At 45.0% G+C, this 24294-nt stretch overlaps 1 protein-coding gene across 1 annotated transcript in view; it reads right to left on the bottom strand.

Moving 5' to 3' along the window:
* Nucleotides 1-20846: 20846 nt before the first annotated feature.
* The window catches only part of EIF2S1 (eukaryotic translation initiation factor 2 subunit alpha), a 40968-nt gene continuing 37520 nt past the window's right edge, over nt 20847-24294 (bottom strand). The window contains exon 7 of the mRNA XM_018570917.1: nt 20847-21100. Within this exon, the coding sequence (XP_018426419.1) occupies nt 20975-21100 (126 nt within the window). The 3' untranslated portion in view covers nt 20847-20974. The remainder of the gene's footprint in view (nt 21101-24294) is intronic.

Below are 24294 nucleotides of genomic sequence, written 5' to 3'. Positions count from 1 at the left end.
CAAAACGTATTTATCAACCAAAAAGTCTCTAAAAGCATATTTCCACTAATGCCATATATGGAAAAATCATGCACATGATGCATATATAATGCTGCTTCACAGTTTAGACAAAAATGGTTAGCTAATGTATTTACATTCCTGCATTCATCAACGCAAGCAACATAACATAGAGCTAATTTACACCACATTACCTTGCAATTCATTGCAGGGCTTTGCACAACACACCTGCTGGGTGTGTACACACTACAAAGGTGTTTCGATTCCTCCCATAGATCATGCTGGGAGGGAACACACTACAGAGGTGTATACACGTTCATGGTGTGTTTATAAGGTTAGTAAATCAACCCCCAAGAATCAGACAAGACTGACTTTGGAGTGAAACAAGAACTGTTTTATTGAGGCAGAGCACACAGAGTTTATATCTAACAGGACCAGATAAGGGTTCATTGTTACATGGAAGAGTTTCCTCCCCCCGACAGCTAGGTGCCGCATTGTATTGTCTTACTTAGAGAGGAGCTTAATCTCATCAATCTAACAATGGCCCCTCCAGCCAACTTGCTGCCTTTAGAACAATGGTTCCCATCAAGTCACATAGTGACCGGCTCTCCCCAGATAAATAGTAAACTGTAAAATACCCCCAGCACACAAAGTTCTCCTGGGCAATTAATCTGCAGCCCTAGGTCCGTCACACTCCCATCTCTCCCACACCCATGGCTCCTCGGCTCAGATAGATATGGCCTTGGCAACAGGGACCTACTTAACTTGGTGGTCGGGGCATCCTACTTGCCTGGAGGTCTGTCGGATCATGTTCCGCTCTCCGTTTCCCTGTTGCTACCGGGCCCCAGGAGTTCTGGGTGTTGGAGATTGTCACTGTTGGTTGAGTCTGGAAATGGTATCCAGCCGCGTGATCCCTGCTATGGAGGGATACTGGGAGACAAATGAGGGTACGGCTTCTACCAATATTGTGTGGGGTGCATTTAAGGCCAATGTACGAGGGGAATTTGTGTCTGCTATCAAAGCTTCTCGTATGGAGTTCAATGCGGTTCTAGATGAACTACAGAGGAAGGAATTAGCCTCTGCTGCGGCCTACGCGACTTACCCTGGGGAGACATCTCTGGAGGAGCTCCGGGCGGCACGAAGGTCTCTGAATCTCCATCATGTGGAGATGACTAGATGCTCCCTACGGGAACTCCGAGAGTCGCTTTTTGAACGGGGGGACAAAAATGGAAAGTTTCTAGCCTTACTGGTTGCAGACCAGAGGAATCATACCACTGTTCCATGTATTCTGACTGAAAGGGGGGATAGAGTTACTGAGCCACAGGCCATCTTACAGGAGTTTCACTCCTATTATCAGACCCTCTATTCCAGGATTCTGGGTTATGACTCTGCTCGCCTGGATGAGCTTCTGGAGGGTTCCCCTTGCCGACGCTGGGGGAGGCAGATGGTGAGTTCTTGGATGCGGACGTCTCGGTTCCCGAAATACTGGCTGCCATCTGTTCATTCCCGAATGACAAATCCCTGGGCACGGATGGTATGCCCGGGGAATGGTATAAATTACATGCAGAGATGCTGGCACCCAGGCTTCGGGATCTGTACGCGTCTGCTTTAAAATCTAGTGAACTTCCTGATTCCTTTCGCGATGCTCATGTTGTTCTCCTTCCCAAACCCGGCAAGGACCTCATTTTATGTTCCTCCTACCGACCCATAGCCCTTTTTAATATGGATCTAAAAATCCTTACTAAGGTTCTGGCTACCCGCTTGTCTAGGATGATTGGCTCCCTGGTTAACATTGATCAGACGGGCTTTATGCCGGGCAAGTCCATGGACACCAATCTGAGGAGTGTGTTTACCCACTTGCACCTATCACGGGATGTGGGGGGCACTGGGGCGTTGGTGTCCCTGGACATTGCCAAGGCATTCGATTCGGTGGATTGGGGGTTCATGACCCGGGTGCTGAAGTGTATGAACATTGGTCCACGGTTACAGAAATGGATAGCTATATTGTACAGTAGACCCAGGGCGGCTCTAAAGATTGGTCATGCACTTTCCGCACCTTTTTGAGGTAGAACGGGGCACGCGTCAGGGCTGCCCCTTATCACCGGGCCTATTGCTCTTGTGATGGAACCCCTGGCGGTGGCCCTTCGCTCCTCTCCAGACATTCGGGGTATACGGGTGCGGGGGATTGAGGAACGTCTGGCTTTGTACGCAGACGACCTCATCCTGTTCCTCTCTGATGCAGGACCCTCCCTGCACGCGGTGTTGGAGGTGCTTGAAAACTTTGCTGTGTTCTCAGGATTGCGGGTGAATTGGTCAAAGTCACACATTTTGCCGTTAACCCCCTGACACGCTTGCAGGCGGACCCAGACCTCCCTCTCCAGTGGGTTGACAGGCTTACTTACCTGGGAGTCACTATTACTGCCAAGGTAGGGGATTATTATGCAATGAATGTCCTTCCTCTACTCCTTACCACTAAGCGCAAGTTAGAGGCGTGGATGGATCTGCCATTGACTCTAATTGGACGCACTAATCTTATCAAAATGAAGGTGCTCCCGGTCCTGCTCTACTTCTTGCGTAACTCTCCTGTACATATCCCCAATGCCTTCTTTAAGAGATGCATCAGCTATTCTCCTCCTTTGTGTGAAATAACAAGACTCCACGGGTTAAGCTTAGGCTCCTCCAAGAGCCCTGGACACAGGGGGGCCTGGCCTTACCCAACCTCAAAAAATACTATCTAGCTGGGCAGATGTTGGTGGTCCATCGTTGGCTAACCGCGGAGGATAGTAATGCGGCGGTGTGACGGAGGCCACCTAAGTGGGATCATATGCGGCCTTAACCGGGTTGGTTTATAGAGGGGTGGGGCACCGTACCCTCTGACGGTGCCCATGACAGCGACTCTTAAGGCTTGGGATGAGGTGTGTAAACTCCTATATCCTGACAATACTCATATATCGCCACATGCCCCTCTGTGGAATAACCCAAAACTGCGACACTTTAGGGATATCCCTGACTTCCATATCTGGCCGGAGAAGGGAATAAAGACCTTCTAGCCTCCTTCGCAGAACTACAGGGGAAATTTAACCTTCCGAATAACTACCTGTTTAGGTACTTTCAGATACGGCATGCTTTCCAGATGCAAATGGGGGGGTCACACTGTGCCCTTACCGTCTCGCCTTTGGAATCCCTCCTTCGGCGGGAGGGTCTACAAAAGTATTTATCACTGGTGTACCAGGCCCTCTCAGATACGGCAGGTGTCCATAAACTCCCTTGCTGACTGAAGTGGGTGGTGGATGTGCCGGACCTCTCGATGATGCCTGGGAGGAGGTGTGGGATTTCCCCTTCTCCCTCTTGGTGTTGGTTCGGGACCAACTCATTAAATTCAAAATCCTGCATAGAGTACATTACACGGCTGGCAAGGATATACAGGAATACTTCCTTCTCCTGCTGGAGCTGCTCGGCACAGCCAGCAGATTTGAGGCACATTTTCTGGAACTGTCCGGGGATTGTGGGGTACTGGAAATCAGTCACAGACTTCATATCGCAGGTAATGGCACTCCCCATCCCGTTGACCATCTCTATGTGCTTGCTGGGGCTCACTGAACAGGCTGCTCCTTCCACTGCCCTACGTACACTGATTGGGGTACTGTTGTTCTATGCGAGGAAATTGGTAGTGTTGCGCTGGAAACAGAAAGATCCCCCCTCTCTGGCGGAGTGGAGGTGTATTGTGGATGCCTCTATACATCTGCATAAAGCAGCTTACATCAGTAGGGGATGCCCGAAGAAGTTTGATAGGGTTTGGGGACACTGGACGGCCTTAGCCTGATGATGGTGGAACACTGAGTAGTACTGCTTTAGGTTACCCCTTGGTGTGTAAAAGTTGACCTCCGGTCCTTGGAAATTTTTTGGCCCAATGCTAACCCCCATAGATATTGAGCCATTCTATACTGGTGCGCTGTCGTCTCCTGGTATTGCTGGTCTCTTTTCATCTCTGCGCAACGCCGTACCTCTTCCTTGTGGGGGCGGTAGGAGATGACAGTGTACTCTTGCATTAGGATACTGAGCCGTCTTCAGTTAGGATAGTTTGCAACCTTGAGACTTGATCTGGCATGTGCATCTGGGGAGGAGAGGGGTGTTGGTGGAGGAGGGGGGTTTTGGTTGTGGAAACGTTATGTATAATTGTTGTATTAAGTATGTGCCCCTACTTCGGTGGGTGATGTTTGTAAATTTATGTGCCTATTGGAAAATTAATAGATAGTATTTAAAAAAAACTCTCTAATGTGCAGGAGAGTAATATATGTGCAGGGAAAATAATAAAAAAAGAGGAGGTAAGTAAAGTGCTTAAACGTTCAGTTTTGAAACATCATTTTATTTATCAATTAAGGGGTAGTGTTTTATATATGGCGAAGTTCAGCTCGGAGGAATGCCCAATAGGAAAAAACACATTCACTGTTTTTTTTAACCACTTGATGACCAGGTGTTATCCACCTCCCGTCAATTGGCCGTTCCTGAACGGATAGACGGGAGCCTTAAGGTGCCCATGCACTGATAATCGTGCAGTGTATGGAAGGCGTGCAACCGTTTCTATTGTACGGTCGCACGTCTTCTGTCGAACAAGCAGGCTGGAAAACCCACCGGGAATCGTACGATTCTCGGCGAGTTAGTGGCCTGCTTGTTCGACAACTGCCGAACGGGCCGGTGTACGCACGCACACACTGCCCGTTTGTTTGTACGGTCGCACGTCTTCTGTCGAACAAGCAGGCTGGAAAACCCACCGGGAATCGTACGATTCTCGGCGAGTTAGTGGCCTGCTTGTTCGACAACTGCCGAACGGGCCGGTGTACGCACGCACACACTGCCCGTTTGCAGTCATCGTAAGCCCGCCCCTCATTACAGTCATCGCAAGCCCGCCCCTCAGGGAGGTGGGTTTGCGATGATCGCAAGTACGATCTGCCTGTCCAAGATGGGCAGATCGTACGTTTGTTTAAGTACTTTACAACCCTCGCAAGACAAAAGTCATCTCCGTCGATCCCGAGATCCGCTGTGCCTGGTGCGGCTGGGACCGGCACGGCGACTCTGTCAGTGGAGATCAAAGGGAATTCAGTACACAATCTCCCCTTGATCTCTTCTCTGGTCCCCGAATGCTGCAAGTGATGTACTGTATATTACATCACTTCCGCATTCAGTGTCACTCGCCAGCATCAGATGCAGGTGAGAAGCTGCTGAAGCAGTTCTCTGCTTCAGCAGCTTCTCTGGGGGTCCCTAGGTGAAATTAGGGGTCTTGGAGACCACTGATGTCTCCATAAAGATGACCTGTTATGTGAATTGGCTATCACATGGGAGGTTTCTTAGCCCCCTATGTGATAGCAATAAAGTTAAGTGTAACAAAAAAAAAGTTTAAAAAAATTAAAGCATAAAAAAATCACAAATGAAATTTTTTAAAAATAACACAAACAATGTTTTTAAAGTCCCCCAGCCCCCCACATAGACATGCAAACATGCGTCGGTGCCAACATGCGAACACAACGATTCTGCTTATTGTGCCGCACGTTAAATATCGCAGCAAACGTTGGAGTGACAGCAATAATGTTAGGGCCATTAATGACAGTTTAGTGTTATCAGTTATTAATGGTCATAGAATTATTTTACTTTGACATCCGCAGTGATATGTAACATGTGTGGCGTAATCATTGTTTTCGCATGTAGGTGCACCGGACCGGTATTTACATTTACATGTGCGTGCACACGGGGGCCTTACATTTTTTTTTATGACTAATTTTTTTTGTTTTACACAACTATATTTGTAATAACAAATATACAATGACAGGTCCTCTTTAGGGAGGCATCATGGGTCTCTAAGACCCCTAATGTCACCTAGAGACCCCAAAGAAGCTGATGGAGCAGAGATCTGCTTCTTCTCTGGCTATAGTAGCCAGAAAAATGACAGCTAAAGGCTGAAGTGATGTAATACACATCATTTTAGGCCTAGTTCACACTGAGCGTTTTGTAGCAGTTTTTCTGCCCTAAAAACGCAAAAAAAATCCCATTAATTTCCATGACCCTGTTCACATCTGAAAACGCAAAACGCCTGTCGCTGGAAAAAGTACATTAGCTTTTTTTGGCATATTACTGGTCGTTTGGGCCCCATAGACTTAATAGGAAACGCTTGAAAATGCGTGTTTGTTGCGTTTTATGCAAGTTCACTCATTAACATCAATTAGCTACAATCTGCTCACAAAACCACACAATTTTATTTTTGTGCTTTATGCAAAAACGCTGTTGCCTTGGTGTATACCCAGCCCTAGAGAGGAGGAGAGATCAGCAAGTAGGAGAATCCCCTCTTATCACTGTAAACAGCCACTTTGCTGGTTCTGGGCCCGCAGGGGGGACAGTGGAGCTCAGGATAACCGGCAACGGCGGTGGAGGGGCGTGGCAGCAGGGGGGGGCATACAAGCGATCGGGTAGCTGTAGAACTGCCCGAACACTTGTATGCAACAGCCTGCATAGCGGGATTCTGCTCGCGCAAGCAGGGGGAAAAAAAATTTTGTGCAGGTATGTCCACCCACCGGTAACAGGTTTCCGTCCGCCTGTTTACTTACAACAGGCAGACGGCAAGTAGTTAAAGTGACGTTAAAGGATATTCCCCCCCTAATGCTAGTGTAAGGACTTACCGTATATACTCGAGTATAAGCCGTCCCGAATATAAGCCGAGGTACCTAATTTTAGCCCAAAAAACTGGGAAAAAGTATTGACCCGAATATAAGCCGAGGGTGGGAAATGAGGCAGCTACTGGTAGATAGATACCATTAAAATACATTAATATTTATTTAAAAGAAAAATAACCTAGCTCTGTAAGTGGAAAAGGGGGTACAGGGCTACATATCATGTACTACGGATCATTTAACCCATTCATATTAGCAGAGGATAATTGTAAATCTATTGTTCAGTGCACTCTATATGTAGTATATAGTACATGTACATATAGAGTGCCTGCAACAATACATTTACAATGATCCTCTGCTAACATGAATGGGTTAAATGATCCATAGTACAGGGCTACATACAGATCATTTAATACATTCATGTTAGTATAATTGTAAATGTATTGTCTGCACTGTATTAGCAGTATATACTCTATATAGAGTATATACTGCTAATAAAGTGCAGACAATACATATATAATTGCTTAATTAATCTCTCTCTCTACCCCCCCCCCTCCCCTCACTCACTGTGTGCCGGTGATCGGATCATCACATCACGGAGAGAGCAGGGACGAGTCAGCGGCGCGCTGGTCCAGTGGGAGGAGCTCCAGGTGGGGTCCTAATTTAGCTGACTTAGAGGTGCCTGCCCGCTAAATTACAACCCCACCTGGAGCTCCTCTCGCCTGATCAGCGCGCCGCTGACTCATCCCTGCTCCCCTGCCTGACTGGCCGCTGCGGGGGGTTTTTTCTTCTTCTTACTTACCTCGCCGAGCGTCGCTGCTGCTGCGGTGTGCGGCGCTCCGAGCGGGGTCATCTGGCAGTCTCCGGCCACCTAAATTAGGACCCGGAGACTGCCAGATGACCCCGCTCGGAGCGCCGCACACCGAGCAGCAGTGACGCTCGGCGAGGTAAGTAAGAAGACGCGCTGGCGCTGACTCGAGTATAAGCCGAGGGGGGCACTTTTCACCCAAAAAAATGGGCTGAAAATCTCGGCTTATACTCGAGTATATACGGTACCTTAAAATGGTGACTCTTGATCCGATCATCTTCTTTCTTGTAGCTTTCAGCAGTCCCTCCAGTGCTGTTGCCAGTTTCTGATCCAGCACTGACTGCTGTGTCGTCTGTGTCACACTGTGTGGGTGCATGCTGTCTGCATTGACTTCCCTTGTGTCTCTCCTCGTCTCCCGGCTGAAGAGCTCTACTGTGCATGCGCCCGCCTCATCATCCTTTGCGGCCGCCCGAGATTTTTCAGATCTTCGGACGGGAGTGCGTGGCGGAGACACCAGTAAGTTTTAACCTTTTTCGTAACTTTTTTTGCTAGCAGTAGATATATGCAAAAACCCCCAAGGGTTTAATTATCCGTTAATAGCCACTTAGCTAAAAAAAAGTACTGTAAAACCATAAAACCTTGTGAAAACAGTTTTAAGCCTTTCGCTGCTGATACAGTCCCCATTGACGTGAATACAAAAATATGCATTTTTGGGCTGAAGAACACATATAACCCCCAAAACATTACAGGTTTTCTGGAAGCAAAGAATTCATAGAAAAAATGGTAATGGCAATTTTGTTGTTCCCAATTTGTACAACTGTTTAGCAAACCTGTATTTTAATTTAAACAAAATATATTCATTTTGGAGTGTTCTTAAATGTAAATGGTGCAGATGACAGTTCATTTTTATGCAGGCATCAGGGGTCTATCAGACCCTAATTGCTCCCTGTACTTTGTGTTAACAGAGTACAGAAAGTACTGGACCTGTTGTATACGTGGGCACAGGCAGCTGACATTTTACAGCGATGACTCTGCAAGTGCTCAGAGCAGAGTGCTTCTGGGTTCACTGCATGGAGGAAAGACTTGACACTGGCTCTCCACTGGCCATACTGAGCTTTTTCACAGTCCTGGTCCTCTGGTAACATTGGGAAGGGGTCACCACTTCCTCCACCTATAGAAGTGAACCCCGAGCTTCTAAAATAAGCTCAGGATTTCTTTAAAACCTTTTAATGCCATGACGTGTGGTAAGTGTCATTGGCATCGAAACGGTAATGGTAGAGAAACCATATAATTCTTTTCTTATGCATTGATGTGAATAGTCAATTACATTTTACAGTAGGCAAACTACAGTCAGCCCTACATTTCTTGCATTTTCTGTCAACACAAAAACAGTGCACCAGACTGTGCAGGTAAAAACACATTTCAATTAATAAAAGATATAAAATTGCACTTACAATAAAATAACCTGATAATGGCATATCTTTGTGCATATATTTCTTCCAAAGTACCACTCTTTTCCTCCTTTGCTAACTTTGGGTACATGCTTGTACATTTATACCCCATGGTTATTGTGTGGCTTACTCCATAGATTACCCACTGACTACTGTAATTTGACGAGGTAGTGTAGCTTTCACATATTTTGCAAAAGTTGTGCAACTAAAACCTGTTTTTAACCCTAATAGTGTAATTTCTTCTTTTTTTTTGCAGGCTGGCGATTGTGCTGGAAATATTTTGTTTTTGTATTGTGTAAAGCCCTTCCATGTGCACCTTACTTCAGGCTAGTTATGAATCGATGAGTGTGTTTGCCATTTGTTTCACTTGTTGGACTTGGTGTGGGGACATACTGGGGAGCATCAGCTGCCATTGGGATGTGCTGGACTTCTCCTGTGCCTTGGAAGATTGGGCTGCCTCCTGGCAACCTTGCACCTAATTCATCCTTTGCTATATATGCTCTAAGATGGAGGCTCTGATAGATTAGAGCTAGACCACACTATACAGAGGGGGCTTGGTGAGGCAGTGTGGCTTCCACATAGTTTGGAAAAGTTGTGCAACTAAAACCTGTTTTTAACCCTAATAGAAAGTTTATTTGTTTTTGTAGGCAGGCAAGTGTGCTGGGAAATATTTGTTTTTGTGTTGGTGTGACCCGACATTCTATTGGGAGTTTACCTAATGATATACCCCAATCAAGTTATTGTATTTTAGGTACAGCTTTATTTATTAAAAAGTGTTTCTATCTGCATAATCTAGGTCCCCCACCATTGCAGGGTTGACACCAAAATGACTGAGTCATTTTGGTGTCACCCCCTCTAAAAAGTTGGGCACTTGGTCATGGACCGAGAGCCCTACAGTCTCAGGAGAGAGGAGGGGACCTGGCGGCATACCTTATACACAGAGGTAAGATGTTTCTTGTAGTTGGGTACCAGATTGCACACATCTCAGAAGGGATTTTGGTCCACTCTTCTTTAAGGTGCCCACACACCTTGCGATAAATGTACGATAATCGCGGGAAATCCCGCGATCGTACGATTATTGCAAGGTGTGTGGAAGGCATCGTATCGTACGTTTATCGCAAGGTGTGTGGGCCGCTGCTACTGTAAGGTCGCACGACTTTTATCTTAGGAACATGTTCGAAAACCAGCCGAACATCGTACGATTGTTGGCTTGTTTTTTGCATGTTCGCAAGATAAAAGCTGCATGGGCCGGTGTGCGCAAGTGCACACTGCCCGTTTAGCATTGCGGTCATCGGAAGTCCGCCCCTCAGCGGGGTGGGCTTCCGATGATCGCAAGTACGATCTGCCTGTCCAAGATGCAAGGAGGGTCTCTCGCTCTCTTTTATAGATTTACACTGGTCCTGTGGGCAGAGATAAGGGTGGAGCTATATCAAAGGTATGCTGCCATGGGGGCATGGCTAGCAGCCAAGGCGGATGGTCGCATACTAGAGGAGCTCCAGTACTACTGTGTTTCTGAGGGTAGATTCGGTGCACAGAGGATCTTCTTTTGACCACTTACCTCCTTGCCTGTTCCTGAAGTCCTTCCTGCAGGATGGGGAAGCGCACGCTGAAATCGGGACCCCGTAAAGTTACAGATTTTTTCCAAACAGCGGGCTTGCCAAGGAATCAAAATGGCGCCGGCTAGCCACGCGCATCTTCTTCTCCGGCTCTGTCCAAAGGCCGGAACCATCGCACATCAGATGCCGCCACTCCCTCTTGTCGTGGCACCGGCTCTTCTCCCACCGTAAGCCCGGTGAATTTCAAGCCTAGACGCGACTCTGCAGACTTCCAGGTACACTCAGATACTGCACATGATGACACTAGGGAACTGATCGAATCTATTTATGACTACCCTACTACAGACTATCCATTAATGGATACTGCAATGAAAGACATGCTTGTCTCCCTCCGTAGCTCCCTTCATAAATATATGAAAAATAGATAATCCGCGCTTCTGGAAAAGAGACTAAAGTGGAAATATGTATTGTAAATTAAAACCTAAAGCAGCTCTAAAAGAGAATGGAAGAATCCTTTCAACGATCGAGAAAAAAATATATATCAAAGCGCTAAAGGTACCCAGGGCATTTATATCCCCTTTCAGTTGTTGCAGAGCTGCAAGCATATATTTATGAAGTATAAATAATATGAAACTTAGTGCAACCAAGTGATATAGTGAAATTAGGGTTTAGGCGGTCTAGCCCTAAACCAAGTGATATATCTTACATAGGATCATAAAAGAAACAATGAAATTAATAATTCAATTGTGCTGTGGAAAAACAGATAGTGATTGGGACAATAAAATTTTTTTGCTCTTTTACCTACTAAGGGAGACATTGAGATTATGTTCCATAACCTGGAATCCACACATAAGCAGGAGATGGCTGAAATTAAGGAGGGATTCCACTCCATTTACCAGCGTTTGGATGTGGTTGAAAACACCTTGCCCCCTGTCACTGTGGCCCTGAGAGAGCTGCAGCATATTGTGAATGACTATTCAATCCTTATGGACTCAGGTGGAGGACCAGGAAGATAGGAATAGGCGAAATAATATTCGCATACGCGGTCTCCCTGAGGGTACTGGCAAATCGGATCTGAAAGCCACAGTTTTGGGGATATTTAACACACTTCTGCACAAACCAGTCTCCGACCACATTGAACTGGATAGAGTGCACAGAACGCCGGGCTTTCGCAGACCAAATGCGACACCGTGTGACGTGCTGTGTAGAGTACACTTCTTCTCTGTCAAGGAGGACATCATGGCTAAAGCCCGTGCGGCCGGCACGGTGGATTTTGATGGAGCACAGCTATCACTGTTCCCTGACCTCTCCAAACGCACGCTGGATAAATGCAGAATTGATTACTTTTTCACTTCTCACTCATTGTTAGATTGGCATCCCCAGATTCACATAGGTAATCAGCTCTGGTCAGACCACTTCCCTCTATTTTGCTCTTTTACTCTCCCTGAGGTTCCTCGGTGTCAATCATCTTGGCGCCTAATTGAAACGTTGCTTAAAGACCCTGTGCTCCTTGCCTCCCTACGCAGGGCCATTGCTGAGTTCCGGTCGCACCACGCCCCCGATACTACTACCCTCCCTGTACAGTGGGAAACGCTGAAATGTGTCCTCCGGGGCTTGCTGATTCAACATGGCTCCAGGCTGAAGCGCGAACGTACCGCGCAGATCTCTACACTGTTGTCTGACATTTCCTCCCTGGAACGTAGCCATAAGACTCATGCATCCCCTCAGATCTATTAAGACCTGTTGGCCAAACGCGGGGAGCTCCATTCGCTCCTAGACCGGTCCTACTTGAAGTACAGGGAGCTGACTCTCGGCTCTTTCCATGAATTTGGAGACAAGAGCAGTAGACTCTTAGCCAGATCCATCAGAACGCATAGGACCCGCACTTACGTGCCTAAAATTGTATGCCCACGCCAAGGCCTGGTCCAGTCTTCTGAACACATCGCTGGAGCCTTCCAGCACTACTACTCTACTCTGTACAATAGTACAATATGAGGCGTCTGGCCCCCCTTTGGATGAGGAGCGTTGCCCTACAGGACTATATACAAGCCTCTGGGGTCCCGTGCCTATCGGACGGGGCAGTCACCACACTTGCGTTGCCGTTTACTGCAGCGGAACTCTCTGGGGTCATTAAATCTCTCCACCTGGGTAAGAGCCCTGGCCAAGACGGATACACGGGTGTCTTTTACAAAACTTTCCAGGACTCCCTCTCACCTATCTTACTGGATACCTTCAATGTGGTCTCTACCTCTACTCCGTTCCCTGCACAATCCCAAGAAGCCCATATTACAGTGCTACCCAAGCCAGACAAGGACCCAGCGTCCTGTACTAGTTATAGACCCATCTCCCTTATTAACATAGACATAAAAATGTTCACAAAGCTAATCGCCAATCGGTTGAAGTTATATGTCCCGTCCCTAATTCATTTGGACCAAGTTGGTTTTGTGCCTTCCAGGGAGGCAAGGGATAATACGACCAAGTCCCTAGCCCTCATGCAATATGCCATTGACAGGAAAATCCCCCTCTGTATACCATCAGTCGATGCCGAGAAGGCTTTCGACCGTCTCAGCTGGTCTTTTTTGGAGGCGGCCCTTTCCCATGTGGGGATTCCGCAGGTTATGCTAGATAAGATCCTCTCCTTATATCGTATGCCGACAGCGCGTATCAGGGTTAATGGGATCCTGTCTGAGCCAGTGTCCATACTTAACGGTACGCGACAGGGCTGCCCCCTGTCGCCATACCTTTTACATTTTAGCTATGGAGCACCTAGCGGCCCACATCAGGAACAATGCATCTCTCAAAGGCGTACAAGTGGGAGACCGGGATTTCAAACTTAGTCTTTATGCAGACGACCTGTTGCTGTTATATATCCAATCCCAGTATTGCCTTCCCCTCCATAATTAAAGAATTTTCTGAGTTCGCCAGGGTCAGTCATTTTAAGGTAAACATGGCCAAGACAGAAGCCTTTAATGTTACATTACCCACCCATGTAGCACAAGACCTTGCACGGGACTTTCCCTTCACATGGCAGATGGGCGGCCTTTAATACCTGGGGGTTTTCCTCGCTACCACAAGGGAGAAGTTGTTCAACCTTAATTACAAGCCTCTGCTTTCCTTAGTACGTGCTAAGTTGCTCGACTGGGCTAAATTGCGCCACTCATGGTTTGGGAGGATGGCCCTCTTTAAAATGGACTTACTTCCCCGCCTACTGTATGTGTTCCAGACCATACCTATAGAGGTCCCCCAATACTTTTTCTGCACTCTACGCTCTTTACTCATACGATATGTCTGGGCAGCCAAGCCGGCTAGACTCCGTTATTTGGTATTGAAAGGGAGAAAGGCACAGGGGGGAGATGGCCTCCCAGATCTAGAACTTTATTATCAAGCAACACTTTTGACCCAGCTATTAGACACTATTTACCATTCTTCTAACAAACTATGGGTGCAACTAGATCGGGAAATACTGTCCTTCTCCCCCCTCTCCCTTTTCTGGTCTCCCCCCCTCTCGACCTGCCCGCACCAGTCTCCCCTTTTTTCTCCCCGCCATGCTTAAAGTGTGGGATTCCTGGCTTAAATCTTCCTCATAGTATTTCCTCATACTACGGCCCCCTTACCCAGGTTCTGGACAACCCTGACTTTCCTCTGGCTCGCCTTGCCCATAAGTTCCTGGGTTGGGAGTCTCGATCCTTTAGCCCTATTTGTTGGGCCCTGCAGGTGGGTAGTTTACGGCCCCTCACTGGGTTGTTGAGGGGGGGTACTGCGCTACCGGGTAGCTGGCTGGCGTATTTTCAGTTGCGAGATTTCCTAGCCGGGCTTGCTGCACGAGGCTGCCCAACAAGGAAGTTTTCTCCCTTTGACAAACTGTGTGTCTCCAGAGACCCCCCAGCGCGCACAATCTCCACTATCTACAGCTTTTTGCTATCGGAGTGTTCCTCGCCTACCCCTTCTTTTGTGAGGGACTGGGAGAGATCGCATGCGACCTCACAGATGAAGACATTTCTAAATCCTTTGCTTTAAAGCACACCATAGCAAGCAGATACCAAGAGAGAAATTATAAAGGTCCTGTCAAGGTGGTACTATTGCCCCACTAGACTCAAGGCTATGTACCCCTCTGCCCCTGGGCAATGCTGGCGGTGTCTGTCGCATCCAGGGACGATGTTGCACACCTGGTGGTCCTGCCCCCGGCTGACCCCATTTTGGAAGGCTATCTTCGATATCTATGACCAGATCTTTTTTACACCAAGGTGGACCGGTCTCCAAAGGTGGCACTCCTGTCGGTACTCCCAGGTTCGATCTCCTCAGCTAAGAAGGGCCTCCTCAGATTTTTCATGATGGTGGCTAAGGCAGTTATACCACGACACTGGAAGTCGAGTACTCCCCCTGGTACCCGTGAGTGGGTGCTTGAATTGAATACTATATGCCGGATGGAGGAGCTCACTGTGGCTTTGTACCACGTAGATGCCAAGTTTACTGCTACTTGGAGTGTCTGGTTGCATTTTTGCACTACTGAGAGCTTTAATAGTCTTGTGACTGTATAGTTGGATGCCTCTGTGAAGGAATGCATCTTTGGGTACCCCGGAACCGTGGCTGTACCATACCCCCCTCTCTTCTTTCCTCTTTACCCTCTACCTCCGACAGGGGGAAGGAAGCTCCCACTGTGTGGGAACAGACTGGAGCTGTAGGGCTCACTATCATTGGGCCATGGTCCTCCCTAGCTTACGGATAAGATCCATATTACGAAGGTTTTGTGATGTTGTTGTGCCTCAATACTGTAATACTGAAGTGCCTCAGGAGAGACGGTGGCATTTACACCTTTTTGCACTTGATTTAAATGCTCCATGTCTTTTATGTTCCTCTGTATTGTCTCTTTTGCTGAAATATACAAATATTTTCAAAATAAACATATTCTTTAAAATAATTTTTACCGTACCTTTAAGAGCTCATGAACTATAAATTCTGCACCTCAGTCAACTCTTCGAGAGATGACAAGGTTTTTTTTAACATTACCGCCCCCCTGGAAACCTTTGGTAACCTCTATGGATAGCTACAGACTTTCTCAAATTAAACACTTCCATGCCTCCACACAATTTCGTAACATACAACTACCTGATTTGCCAACTTCTGCTCTCCCGAAATAATGAAAGGCCATATTTCTTCCTTTTATATTATATTACATGAGAAGTGGTTCACTAAACTACCTTCCATGTTCAAAGTGGAGGAGGACCTTGGCGAGTCCTTCTCGGAAGCTGATTGGCCCTTTGCTAATGCATCTCACGCTAAGTGTATATCCCATTGGGAAATATCCCTGAAAATAATGCTGTGGTGGTATTTCACGCCTTTCAATCTCCCCAAAATCTCCTCTTTGTTGGAGGGATTGCGGATCTGTGGGCAATTTAATCCATATTTTCTGGACCTGTAAAAGCATTAGAAGCTACTGGGGCATGTTGTTTCGCTATTTATCCTCATTCATTGGCATCTTAGTATCCCCTTCTCCTCAATTGGCTTTACGGAATATAGGCATTAATATCTACCCCTATGACTTTAGAACAGTGGTCCTTCTTCATTTCTTATTCACAGCCCACAAACTTATTACTTCCAGTTGGAAAATGCCTTACACCCCCACTTTACAGGAGACCATGGCCCGGGTGCATTTGAACTCTCAACATGGAAGGTTGCTTACTGCATTTGAACTGTCAACATGAAAGGTTGCAGTTCTGACATCACTGACTCAGTCACTGATTCAGCTTCAGATCAGGATTGGTCTCATTTGAAGGAAGGAAGGAAGATCACAGCTTCAAATAGTGTGAGGAAGGAGTTTTACCCTATAAGAAGCGCTTTGAGACCCAAGGGTCCGAACACAGAGGTGAGAACCTTATTTATCAGAGCACTGGTGTTTTTTTATGAGCACTCCAGCAAAAAATACACAAGAAATTACAAGAGTGGGCAGAGTGACGCACAAAGGAAGACTAAGACAACACATCTTTATTTTTGATGGAACTGATGTATGTTATCTTTGCCTTTATCTGTTTGTATACTTACCTATTTTATATGCAAATAAAATAAAAACCTTTAGGGCCCATTCAGACCACATCCAGATTACCTCAAGACCAGACTGTTTCCGGACCCAAAATGCATCCCAATGTATCCCTATACTATTTCTGGCCTCTGTTCCCACCAGCGCAGTCTATTCCAGACCAGACAAATACTGCTTGTCCTATTTTGTCTGGTCTGGAATGCATCAAAAACGCACTGGAATGCACTTGTAAGACCATTTTAAGCTTAAAAAACAAAAACAAATTCCCATTGCGGCAAAATCACGGTAAAAACACAATGCACTATGTTAAAGATCTGGTCCTGAAAATGGTGTGGACCCAGCCTTAAAAGTAAAATAAAAAAAAGAAGTATGCTGCCATGGTGGATAGGCAAAAAAGAAAAGGAAATTACTGATAAGTATGATACAATTTTTGGAACATATTACAGAACTGTAATCTGTAACTCGGAGTTATACAGCTGCCTTCAAGAGAAGGGACACTGTAAAGACAGCACAGTATAACCTCTCCTGCAAGCTAGATTTCAACACTGTCTGTCCTAACAAAGGGTTAAATATATCAGGGTAATTAATGAGGGGAAAACTCACTCTGTCCCCAGTTTGTTCCTCTGAAATTGCTCAGAATAGCTTGCAGGGACCTCTCATGCGCAGTTTACTGTAGGGTTCACACTCATATGAATCTAATGCAGCCACTGCTCTGACAGGAGGTGGAGCTCAGGCAGTAATGCAAGCATTGGGAAGTAATGGCTGTAAATGCAGATGAAGCTTTGCTGTCTCGCTTGCCGCTCATCTGCTGCTGTGCTGTTTGGAAACCTAAGACGGGGGATGTTGGGCGCTCTGAGAAGTCAGATTCCATAAATGTATTTTAGTCTGTGCGTGGCCCGCCCATGATTATATTATTTACCACATCTGTCTGTGCCTCTTTCCCCCACTGCACGCTTGTCTGAGTCAGTTTTGGTAATCCCACAAGCTAACCCTAACCAAAAAAACACCAGTCGCCACATGGAGACCAAGCACCCTGCATTAGAAGACAACCCTTTGGAGTTTTTCAAAAGAAAAAAAAAAAAAGTGAACACGAAGAACAAGAGCAATTATGAAGGACACCACTTCAAATGTGTCTGCACTGAGAGCATCATTCTCAGTGGCTAACCGCTTTGCTAAAGCGTAGAAAGCCCTTTACTATTCCAAGTTCGCGCAACTGAAGAGATAAACACAGAGCACGCGCGCACACACACGCGTCTTCTCTTATTGTTGTGGAAATTTTATTAGGATGTGTTTTTAGTATATTGTAATATTGTCATCATGTCTCTGTGTCCAGATTTCAAGGCTATGCTCGATTGGAGTGTGACCCAGATTAAATAGGCACTGAGGGGAAACCATTGGAGTAAATATCTTCCTATGGATGTGGAGACGTGGCCACCCGTGCGCAGAGGTCTCTCGCTGGCGAATGGTCCATGTGCTTATGCACTGGGCTGTTGGCTGAGGGAGATTGATGTGCGTGGCAGAGCAGTGTTTTCTTTACTGGTGTATGGACACCGGCTAGGGCCCCTGCGCGATGCACGGATTTATTAGCTTGGTGTGGATGCATTTGTTTTGAGAACGATGTATCAGTTTAGATACAGATCTGCCTTTATGAAAGGAACGTGCGTTCGTATTTCTGATGCGTGTGATCAGCGCGCTGGAAATAGTATGGCATTGTCCCTGCCGATAAGCACGCATTCATGAGAACCATAATAACTTTATTGGGCATTGCTCACTGAGCAATGCTGGATAAAGTTCGCTCCAGTGGTAACGGGCGATTAAAGATGGCAGCGACCATAGGCAACCATGCTGCTTTGCACATGGTTTCTATGCACACCGCTTCTACTATGACAGACCTATTTCCTATTTCCATTGTATACATGTGTTTCATTGGCTATGTTATATTGAGGAAGTGATGTCGGTTGTTGACATCACTTCCTGTTATGTGAAATAAATAGAACGAGTGTTCAGCAGACAGGGACACTTGAAACAGAAACTCCACCATGAAGCATCTCGTCTGAATCTGCATGAGTGTTGCCTTTACTTGCACAAAAGAGCTTAATACACGTGCTTTTAAGCACGGGGAAATTGTTTGCGTTTGGCGCACTTTTAGCGACGCATGGACTGGCGCTTTAGCCGAAGCGAATTTACACTACATTATACACATAAGTGAGATGGCTTTCTAAAGGTAGATCACTGGCCAGAGCTTTTGAGTTACGAGAGCTGCTCCAGAGATTTCTTTTAGAAAAACCAAATTTCTGTGACCCAGAATGGGCGGCAAAACTTGCTTACTTGTGTGACATTCAACCTGCTCAATGAACTCACATTTGTCACTTCAGGGGAGAATGTCAACTTTAAGTCAGCAGATAAAGTGGCTGCATTCAAAGATAAACAGGAATTATGGGGGTGTGTCTTTATGGAGACATCAGGGGTCTCCAAGACCCCTAATATCACCTGGGGACCCCCAGAGAAACTGATGAAGCAGAGATCTGCTTCATCAGCTTCTGTAGCTGGAGTGACACTGAATGCAGGAAGTGATGTAATGTACATCACTTCCTGCATTCGGGGACTGAGAGGAGATCAAAAGGGAGTTCGTATACTTTGATCTCCTGTCACAGAGCCGTGCAGGGCCGTCTTTAATATTAACTGGACCCTGGGCAAACATTTTGTTGGGCACCCCCCCTCCCCCTTCACCCTGTGAAACATCATATGGTCACAATATGCACTGTACAGCAGGGCCAGTGCAAGGATTTTGGCCTACACAGTTGACAAAAAAACATCTTTACTTGTTGCACTCCTTACCGAAAGTCCCTTGTAATGGGGTGGGTGCCCGCAGTGACTGCGGATGGCGCCACATCAGCAATATATAGAAATGTCACCAGCACACCAAAACATCCTTTTAGGATAGCCAAATGTTTGTTTATTTACAGTTCCTGGTCAGAAAAACAAGCGCTTTCGGGACCGTGCAGGGTCCCTTCATCAGGCGCTTGTTTTTCTGACAAGGAATGGCAAATAAATGAACATTTTGCTATCCTAAAAGGATTTGATGTGCTGGTGACATTTCTATATAGTGCATTTTCTGCCCCCTACTATATGTTACGTGTTCCCATTCATATAGCACACCCAATTCACATTTACAAAGTATTTCTTACTTTTCTATTTGTTTTTTAGCAGATTACACACAGGACTCTACAGGCAGCTTCCATCACATCAAAGGGCTTGTTTACACCCAATCCAGTGTGTTCCAGCACGGTTGGTAGCTGGAATGCACTGTATCGCATGAGGGAGCCTGGATATACATTCAAGGCAATGGCACCACAGCCACGTCTCCTGCCTTACAGTGCATTTAACAGCACCAGAACACATGGCACAACAATGCCCATGGTGCAGGGCAATCGCAAAAATAGGTCATGCATGCACGCAGGGAGAATTATATAATGCGATCTAGTGCATTCCAGCTACTAAGCGTGCAATGTAAGAGACAGTAATATGCAATGCACCAGCCAAACCTGAGATCACTAACCCTTTGTTAGTACAGTCCTGTACATCTGATCATAATTATAGTGACCATTACTTCCAGCCCCATCCTTAACATTACATTCAATTGTCGAAATATAAGAATATCCAGCAAGTAAAAAGGTGAACAGCAATGTTTGTTTAAACGGTTATGTTGTGTTAGGATCATTTAACACATATAAAATAGGATTCCAATCTGGCTGCATTCAGAGCTGGGTTTGCAGTCTGACACAAGTGGTCAAGGGGCAGCTGCTTTGGGCCCCACAGCAATGACTGGGCCCTGGGCAAATGCCCTTTTTGCCCTGCCTTAAAGACGGCCCTGGGTCCCGGCCGCATCGGGCACAGCGGATCTTGGGACCGGCAGTGACAGCTGCTAATACAAGCGATCGGGCGTCTTTTAGAGATGCTCGAATGTAAAGCTCCCGGCTGGCCGTGTAATTACAACGGCCGTCAAGCTGCTAGTCGGGCTCCACTGTCCTCTCGCAGTCGAGTGGATTTTTCAAGGTGTGCGCGCGCACACACAGTTTTATTTGAAAATGGAGGCTGTTAGCACAATATTTATTGACCATTTCTGTGATTTCAAATCAGGCTTTAAGTGTAACCATTCACTTGAGGCACTTCCATTTTTTTTATTACACGCACAAAAGGAGAAGTAAACAGTGTATGGGCTCAGAGATAATTGGAGTAGCTATATGCTGCTAGCTCCAAAAGCCCGGCAAGACCAATAAAGATTTACCAAAATATATAAAAAAAAGGACAGCTTTCGGCATCCACACAGTATCTGTTCAATAGATATGTATTTGGCATACAGAATGAAGTTACAACTGAAATTCTTTTGAATACAATTTGGGGCAATCTATATAAACAGTTAATACCAGGTTGCTTTTGATGTGTTGATTTTTTTTAAATTTTGTTTGTTAATCTTCCGCTTTTGCTTCCATTTCATCTGCATCATCATCCCCATCCACTTCTGCATTTTCCTTTTCCAGCCGCTCCAACTGTCTGGCGAGCTCGGTTTCATCTGTGTCTGTGACAACCTTGGGCTAAAAATTAAAGTTGTATTTCAGTATTACACACCATTACATAAAACTGCAGTACTAAAATGTTTAGTTAATTTGAATTTCACTAAACCCTCATAAAAGTAGTTCTGTCATATGTAAATTTTAGAGAAGCTACCATTGTCAATCTAGTTGAGAAAGCCAGCTCCCTGCTTTTTGAGTCACTGACCCAGAATAAATATAGAAATGAAGCATTCTGACAATCATTTACAGCATCCTTAATTTGGGTCTGTAACTCAATAGTACATAAGCCAGATAACGCCAGGAAACTAGCATGCTTTCAGGAGGGCAGCAATGGCAGCTCCTGCTTGTGTGAAACTCACTGACACTACATATACACTTATTTTAAGAGCAGATTAAAGTCAGTGTAGTCTAATGATTTTAAGCCAAAATCCACAATGCATTTCAAAAGCACTGCTCATGTAACAAAAAAAAACGTTTGTATGCTTTATATGCAATATTTAGTGAAGTCTCAAAGTGTAAGATCAGAAATGTTTAGCCAGACAGGAGTTAACGTGAACTCCGATTATTTGTGTATCAGTAGTACACGCGCACACAACAACAACCACCACCACCACGTATTCACACAACCCCACATGGTTAAAAATTGATAAGGCCCAAAAACAGACAGACAATGGGGAATAAAAATGGTAACTAGATGGTTTACACCCTTATGTCCTCAAAGAATTAGGGTTACTTAGAGACCTATGGGAGGTGAGTGATTTTCAATCCGCTCACTTCCCGATCATCTCCTTGCAGAGAGTGGTGACTATCAGTCACCGCTCCCCGTAGAGATTCCCCCCTCCCCGATCCTCCAGAGCTGAGTGGAGGAACGGACGGGGGAGGGAGCAGGCACAGCATGCTCTGCCTCTAGATAGGCAGAGCCCGCTGTCACTCACGCAGCTGGGTGGATCTCGACTGTATTGTTGTGATCTGTCCCGGCTGCGGCGGTCTCAGTATATCACAATCAATAGCCCACAATATACTGAGCTTTGGGCCATGGGAGGAGGTTAGTATATAGCCTCCCGTGACCCTAAAGAGAACTATGGGGGGGGGAAACAAAACAAAAAAAACAAACGTATCCCATAGTTCTTTTAACCTCCTGCCGTCCGCCCGTTAAGAAAAAAGACAGACGGATGGCAGACTCGTATCAGCGGGTTGCCGTCCCCAGAAGGCATTTTTTCCTGCTTGCGCACGGGCAGGAAAGATCCGCTCGGGAGGGCGTCAGGAGAAGGAGGTATCTTTTATATTTTACCAAAAAATTGGGCAATAATAAATGTTTTAGAATTTTTTTTACATTTTCTGTAAATTTTCCTTAATATAGTAAAAAATAAAAACCCCAGTGGTGATTAAATACCACCAAAAGAAAGCTCTGTCCCCAAAAAAGGGTATAAAATGAATTTCAGTACAGTGTTGCATAACGGAATAAATGTCAAAGTACCGCAGCGCCTGGATGGGAAGGGGGACTAACACCGCTGACTTCAAGTGGTTAATGAAGAAAAAGCTGGGCATTCTGGTAGAGCAGATATAATCTGCAGCTTAGAGAGCAAGATACTTTCTTAAAATGTACAGCACTAACCGTCCTTCAGATGTAAATATAAGAATCCAGACGTTGCGATCAGGATTATACAAGTGCTATTAAAATAATTATGGATTAATAAAACATTCGGTGAAAGGGTGTATCTCAAAATCTTCAATGTGAATCAATTGTGTGAACAAATAAAGTTCATAAAATATCAAAACAGACAATGTATATATTTCTATAATAAAAAATGTGATAGGCTGTGAATATATGTATCATGTGTAAATGATTGTTAATAAATAGTGAATGGACAAACAATGTGTACCACTTAAAAAATGAAACAAAAATAAACTTTTTTCGATGTATTTGTGAATAGTCCAAATCTTTTGTAGTTTTATTTGTAGTTTTTTTATATATATAGTCTTTAGAAATCCATAAATATAAGATACTTCGACAGTGAAAATTCAGTGCAAAAATGTGTCCAACGAAAATCCAAAAAACGAGGAAAAATAATGAAGAAAAAATAAAAAATAAAAACAAAAATATAGGAAAAAAATGTAGAAAAAATGCAGCGAAAATCCCCTCAAGGGAATGCACTCACCAGATCCGAAGATGTTAAACACGTTTGTTTCATCAAGGTAAGTCTGCCGCTCCGTCTTTAATTTCCATGCTCGATCAGGCTTCAGGGAAGGAAAGGTCTTCCGTTTTACCCGTGATGTTTAAACGGAATATCCTCGTTTTAGAGGTCCCTCCGGTGGGATATCCAATCATAAAAAATAAGACATACGCTCATAGCGTAGTAAAACCCAGGTTTATTATAGTCATACAGCATACAAGTTTAAAAAGAGCGCTAAAATATATTTTAAAAAGCCGGCTAGGTCACTTTAGGCGTGATTCCTATTTAGACTGGATCAAATGACGTGAGAATAGGCCCGCCCCCCGACGCGTTTCGTCACACAGACGTTCTCAAGGGATGGCAGGCCAGACGCGTTTCGTCAGACGTTTTGTCTTTATTTTTTCTTCATTTTTTTCTTCATTATTTTTCCTCGTTTTTTGGATTTTCGTTGGACACATTTTTTTACACTGAATTTTCACTGTCGAAGTATCTTATATTTATGGATTTCTAAAGACTATAAACAAAAAAACTACAAATAAAACTACAAAAGATTTGGACTATTCACAAATACATCGAAAAAAGTTTATTTTTATTTCATTTTTTAAGTGGTACACATTGTTTGTCCAGTCACTATTTATTAACAAGAATCACTTACACATGATACATATATTCACAGCCTATCACGTTTTTTATTATAGAAATATTCACATTTTTTATTATATAAATATATACATTGTTTGTTTTGATATTTTATGAACTTTATTTGTTCACACAATTGATTCACTTTGAAGATTTTGAGATACACCCTTTCACCGAATGTTTTATTAATCATTAATTATTAATTTTAATAGCACTTGTATAATCCTGATCGCAACGTCTGGATTCTTATATTTACATCTGAAGGACGGTTAGCGCTGTACGTTTATAAATAATACATCCGAATAGGGGCTTAGTGCCTTTTTGTTCAGCAGCTTCCCTTACCCTTCCAGAACAATCTAATTTTTAATTAAAATTTTTATCTCTTTTATCTACTTTTATAAA

The sequence above is a fragment of the Nanorana parkeri genome, unplaced genomic scaffold, assembly GCF_000935625.1.
Source record: "Nanorana parkeri isolate BGI_ZX_2015 unplaced genomic scaffold, ASM93562v1 scaffold1630, whole genome shotgun sequence".
In the NCBI taxonomy this organism is placed as follows: Eukaryota; Metazoa; Chordata; class Amphibia; order Anura; family Dicroglossidae; genus Nanorana; species Nanorana parkeri.
This window is presented reverse-complemented; position numbering and strand designations above follow the sequence as displayed.